The sequence below is a fragment of the Manacus vitellinus genome, unplaced genomic scaffold (assembly GCF_001715985.3).
Source record: "Manacus vitellinus isolate BGI_N305 unplaced genomic scaffold, ASM171598v3 scaffold_74_pilon, whole genome shotgun sequence".
In the NCBI taxonomy this organism is placed as follows: Eukaryota; Metazoa; Chordata; class Aves; order Passeriformes; family Pipridae; genus Manacus; species Manacus vitellinus.
The window spans coordinates 229,327-235,304 of NW_021940780.1; the positions used below are offsets into that span (position 1 = coordinate 229,327).

General features: G+C 59.6%; 1 protein-coding gene across 1 annotated transcript; it reads right to left on the reverse strand.

Annotated features, from left to right (window-relative positions):
* Positions 1-405: 405 nt before the first annotated feature.
* On the reverse strand, positions 406-5,744 carry PROM2 (prominin 2; the record flags this gene model as incomplete). Its single annotated transcript, XM_029964582.1, has 16 exons — positions 406-647; positions 758-864; positions 1,402-1,491; positions 1,645-1,713; positions 1,894-1,974; positions 2,361-2,414; positions 2,514-2,606; positions 2,702-2,773; positions 2,878-3,024; positions 3,146-3,230; positions 3,315-3,406; positions 3,957-4,080; positions 4,425-4,577; positions 5,230-5,389; positions 5,504-5,567; positions 5,646-5,744. Coding segments are annotated over 16 exons (1,554 nt in total), but the record flags the coding sequence as incomplete, so codon positions are not given.
* Between the last annotated feature and the right edge of the window lie 234 nt (positions 5,745-5,978).

Sequence of the window (5,978 nt, forward strand, 5' to 3'; positions counted from 1 at the left end):
TCCCTTGGTCCCAGAGCCCTCTTGGCCCTGGAGCCCCCTCAGCCACAATCGCGGCCCTGAATCCCCCCCTGGCTGCAGGAATTCCTCAGCCTCAGAACCCCCTCAGCCCCGGGGCCCCCTCAGGACGGTTCCCTGTGGAAAGCAGGAAGGTGGAGGGTGCAAACAAAGGAATCAGTGGTGGGTTTGGCTGGAAAGGGCTTTAATGTGCCCCACAGTGCCCGGGGGTCCCGGGTGTGGGGAAGTGTTGTGGGGCAGTGGTGGGTGTCCATCCTTGGGGGTCTGTGAGGGGTGAGCTGGGGGTGAGAGAGAAATGGGGACCCTTCCCCTGCACCCTGGATCATCCAGGCTCTGGGAGCATCCCTGAGGGGTGCTTAGACCCCAAAGAGTGCAGAGGAGGGACCCCAAACTCCACAGAGCACCCCTCAACAGGGAAGGATGTCACACCCGAAACAACACCAAGGAAGAGATGTCAGAGGGATCTGAAGCCCTGCAAGATGTCAGAGGGATCCAGAGCCCTGCAGTGGTTGGGCACAGGTTTGGTGGGAGCTCGTGGGGTGTGAGGCACACTCAGGAGACCCCCATCCTACAGCTTGAGTGCCGTGACACGGGGGATGTGGAAGGGACAGGTCTCCTCTGAGCCCGTAGAGCTGCAAAGGAGAAGAAAACATGGTGGGGGGGTGTCAAGGAGGAACTGAATTCCCCTTTCCCTCTGTCCTCCTACAGCCCACGGTGTGCCCACCCCGTGCCCACCACTCACATGAGCCGGTTGCGGATGGGGCGGAAGTGTTTGGTGAGTCTGATGGCAAAGATGATGTTGGGGATGAGAAAGAAGGTGCAGCAGCCCAGGCTGAACCAGAAGGCATTCTGCAAGGAGAGAGCACGGGGGTCCTGCTGAGCTGTGGGGAAGGGGCAGCCCCCAGGCTCTGGGGGAGTTGGGGAGTCATGGAATCACAGGATATGCTGAGTTGGGAGGGACTCACAAGGACCATCAGTCCGACCCTCAGCCCTGCACAGGCCCAGCCCCAAGAGTCACCCCCTGTGCCCCAGAGGATCATCCCACCCCTCCTGGAGCTCTGGCAGCCTTGGGGCTGTGCCCACTGCCCTGGGGAGCCTGGGCAGTGCCCAACCAGCCTCTGGGGGAAGAACCTTTGCCTGAGATCCAACCTGAGCCCGCCCTGACACAGCTCCAGCCGTTCCCTGGGTGCTGTCCCTGGTCCCCCCAGAGCAGAGCTCAGTCCCTGCCCCTCTTCTGCCCCTCCCAGGCAGTTGAACTGCAGTGAGGTCTCCCCTCAGTCTCCTCTGCTCCAGCTGAACACACCAAGTGCCCTCAGTGTCCTCACACTGGCCCTTCCCCAGCCTGGTTTCAGGTCCCCTCTGGCCCCCAGAGGATGGGATCCTTACCCAGGGGTCAGCGATGCGGTCACACAGGATGACCCTCCCGTTGTCCAGGGCTGTGGCCAGGGGCTGGCACGAGGCCACGTCCTCTCTCAGCTGGAACAAGGGGTAGAGACAAGGCATAAGTGCTCTTCTGGCCCGGGGGGATGCATTTTACTGCCAAGGCTCAGCTCAAGGATTGCATGTGGGACCTGTGGGAGGGTCCTGGCCCCAAGAATCCCCCTGGGTTGAAGGGGAGCACTCACTCACCGTCTGCCCCACCCAGTTCAGGTACTGGGTGAAGTACCTCAGCTCCTTCCTCGTGAAGCAACCGATCTCCTGGGAAGGGGGAAGGCAGCGTGGAGGGACAGTGCCATGATTTCCAGCCCTGCTCCAACCACCTCTGGGCTAATGTCAGACTTGGAACAAGAGCTGGAAGCTTCAGGTGCTCCTGCCCCTCTTGTGCTCTTTCCTTCTGGAATTTTGTACCCCCTGAGGGCTCATTCAGCCCCGTCTCACCTGCCGCAGGATCTGCTGGGCTTGCACGGGCAGCCGGGCTTCCACCGAGGCCGTGGTGGCCAGTGTCCTCTTCACCCGCTCCTGGGGGGGCACAGCAAGAGCATCCTTAGAGCAGGGAGCAGCAGGATGGGTGCCCCGGGGTGCTGGGAGCAGGGCGTGCCGAGCTCTAAGCTGGGTCCGGTTGCCAGAGGGCAGGGAAAGAGGGATGTGCCCCTGTTGCAGGGGCATTTCTGATTTGCAGCAGCAAATCTAATCACCAAAGGAGATTGATCCTCCCTGGATGGTGTTTTTCCTGGCTCTCCCATCACCCTGTAACTGGTGTTTTTCCTGGCTCTCCCATCACCCTGTAACTGGTGTTTTTCCTGGCTCTCCCATCACCCTGTAACTGGTTTTTTTTCGGGACACTGGTAGACAGGACCCATAGGGCACCACGTATTTTTTGGAGCTGGAAGAAGATGTGGAAGTACCTTGAGATGTGGTGCAAGGCGGGAGAGGAACTGGACGCTTTCCCCCAGCTTTGCCTGTGGGACAGTGAGGTGAGAAGGATGAAAAAGCCTTCAAAGGGACACCACTGGGCAGTGCCAGTGGTACCACAAGCCACCAGCCTGGCACAGACTCACCACCAAAGCCTCCTGTGACTGCACTGTGGAGTTTTGCATCTGCCACAGGGCTCGGGCCTCGGCTCCCAGCCGTCCTGCCACCGTGCTGTTCCTCTGCGGGGGGACAGCGGGGTGAGGACACCCCCATGGGCACAGAGGGATCCCCCAAGGGCATGGAGAGATCCCCCACCACCCACCCTGCTGCTCACCTGCATTTTCTGCAGCCCCTCGAGGTTCCTGGCCAGGCCAGGCAGGCTGGTCTGCACCAAGGGGTTTTTCATCTGAGGGAAAACAGAGTCGGTGGCTGCCCAAAACCCAAACCTGGAGGACTGTCCCAGTATGGGGCTGCATCCTGCTCCCTGCAGAGGGATCCAGCTCCCCTCACCTCCTCCTGGAAGCGCCCATAGTCCACCTCGTCCAGGCCGCTGCGGGCGAAGGTCTCCAGGTCCTGCCTGCCCTCGCTGCGCAGGAGCCGCACGTCCCCCAGGTGGGCAGTGAAGTCTCCCAGGCGTTTTTGGAAGTCAGCCGTGTACTGTGAGGGTTGGACAAGGGGTCCTGCAGGGCTGAGGCCAGGCCCCTCCATCCCAGTAACCCCAGTAAAGCTCCCGCATCCCTGAGCCGTTACCAGCAGCTCTGGCTGGTGCCGCCCTCACCTTGGGGGTTTTCAGGTGCTCATCCAGGTCGTAGGACCTGTCGAGCTGCAGCACCTCCCACAGCCCTGCACCATTCTTGCAGTCCCTGGAAGGCAAAGGGATGTTGGCAGCATGATCCCAAATTTGCCCTGGATGTGCAGGGACAGGGGTGGGCTCTCGCAGCACCCACCGGTACGTGGCACTGAGGTTGGAGTCCCTCCTCAGGTTGAGCTGGCGGGTGAGGTTCATGGATGGAGGGAGATTCCCAGGGGTGTCAATGAACTGGGCCAAACAGGAGGAAAGAGAGGGTCAGGGTCAGGCACAGGCACTCCCAGCAATGATTCTGGGGGTGTTCTGCCCTCACAGTTGTGTCCTGAGGTACCTCATCCCATCCAGAACTAATCTTGCCTTTATTTGTATGGTCCCCACTGCAGAGACTCACCCAGTGTGTTCAGAGGGAAAACAGTGGACAGCCCTGTGCTGGGACCTGCCTGCATGTGTCCAGCCATGGGATGAGTCCTGATCCCATCCCCAATCCCCCAACCCCTCTCTCAGCACCATCACACCATGTGCCAGCCCCAAGCACCCCGGAGATCCCCAAGGACCAGGGAACAGGGATCCCACAGGTAGCAAATTAACAGCCTGAAGGAAATTCCCTGCTGCTGATGCAAATCCAAGGACATCATCCTAAACTTAATCTTCTGGTCTAGGATGGTGCTTTTCCAGTCAGGTTTAGTGGGAGGATTAGTGGGAGGACAAAGAGTGTTTGGAGGCATTTTGGAGCACACAAGTAGAGATTTATGTGGCAGCAGGTGCATGTGTGGCCACCCACCTTATAAATCTCCTGGTTGACCCAATTCCTGCAAACCAGTGTCTGGATGTTGCCCCCAACCAGGAAGGTGGCGAAAACGAGGAGGATGAGGAGCCAGGAGAACAGGAAAGCCAGGCCCACGCCGCTGCAGGAGGGAGAGGAGGGGGTGGGTCTGCAGCCCCGAGAGGGCAGGACCGGGGCTTGCAGGGACCTGCCCATCCAGCTGCAGCCCCGGGGCTCCTTCCCGAGCCCGGGCACGCTGGGCTGGGAAGGGCCCTGGGAGTGGGGTGTGCCAGGCAGCGGGGCCAGGGCACAGGAGCTGCCAGCTCCCAGGGAGGAGCCGCTTCTCCCACTCCTCCCGGCGCAGGCGGTGGCATCAAAAGCCTTTCCACTGGGCTGCCTCCCAGTTCCTCCCTGGGCTTTGCCCTCCTGGGGTTTTTTGGGGGGATGAGATGGAACAGCCCCTTCGGGACACAGGGGGATGCTTACACCAGGAGGAACTTGGCACCAGCCTCTCCTCGGCACTCGTAGTCACTCGGGTCCTCACGCTTGGAAAGCCCGTAGGCTCCCAGAGCCATTCCCATCACGTTGCAGGCAAGGATGAGGAGGATGATGGAGCACAGCACCGTGCCCGCGATCCACCTGGGGGCAGAGCAGCAGGGCACAGCCTCGAGAGAGTATCCTGTCTGTTTAATCCTGAGAACCAGCTGAGGAACAGCTTTGTATCACAAGACCACTACGTAAAGGAGAGTAAGGTGCATCACTTCAGAAAAGGAAGGGCAACACTCAAAGTGCTTGATCAACAACGACTTCAGAGTCTCTAAATCCATTACCTTGATGTTACCACAGTTCAGTTTAGCAGCAGGTTGAGTGTAATATTTCTCAAAGTTGCTTCAAGTTGTTAGTTTGTGTTCATGTTTGTGTTGTGTCTGGCTGAGATGGAGCTCATTTCCCCACAGCCCTCATATACGGGNCCACTATTTAAAGGAGAGTAAGGTGCATCACTTCAGAAAAGGAAGGGCAGCACTCAAAGTGCTTGATCAACGACTTCAAAGTCTCTAAATCCATTAACTTGACGTTACCACAGTTCAGTTTAGCAGCACGTTGAGTGTAAGGTTTCTCAAAGTTGCTTCAAGTTGTTAGTTTGTGTTCATGTTTGTGTTGTGTCTGGCTGAGATGGAGCTCATTTCCCCACAGCCCTCATATACGGGGCTGAGGCACCAGCTGGGGCTCAGCAGGGCTCAGCACCTGCCCCTGCTGCACCGCTGCCCCCCTCCCTGCTCCCCAGAGTCACCTGTAGTGCTCGAAGCGCTCCACCTCCCGCAGGTAGGGCCGGCTCCGCTCCTCCGCCGTCACCAGGGCTTTGCTGGCGGGCCGGGTGTAGTCGGGGAGGGGGAAGCTGTCAGCGATGGATTGCACCTTCTGTGCGGTGTGGGACAGCTCCTCCCGCAGATCTGCGGGGCCAAGGCTGTGCTGGAGGCGTGGATGGTTCCCTCATCCCACCCTGTGCCCCCTCAAATCAGGGTTCGCCCCTTGGAGGGTGTCCCTGGTCCGACCACCTCACTCACCCTGGATGACCTGTGCCATCCTCTCCACAGCCAGCTCCGGGATGGAGTTGAAGGTGCCATTGCCCTGCAAGGAAAGAGGGGGTGCTGAGCTGGAGCTGCGTGTGGGCGCTGGACCCCCCTGCTCCACCCTGACCCCCCAAACCTGGCGAATCATCTCCTCAAAGTCGCTTCGGGGCAGCCCAGCCATGGCCTTCAAAACCTTCTCCACCGACGGCACCTTGGGGTGGAAGAATCCCAGAATCACAGAATTACAGAGGCTGGAAAAGACCTCTGAGATCATCGAGTCCAACCTGTGACCCAACCCAAATTTGGCACCCCCACCATGGCACTGATGCCACATCCAGGCTCTGCTCAAACCCCTCCAGGGACGGGCACTCCACCCCCTCCGTGGGCAGCCCATTCCAAGGGCTGATCCCTCTCTCTGGGAAGAACTTCTTCCCCATGGCCAACCTAAACCTGCCCTGGGGCAGCTCCA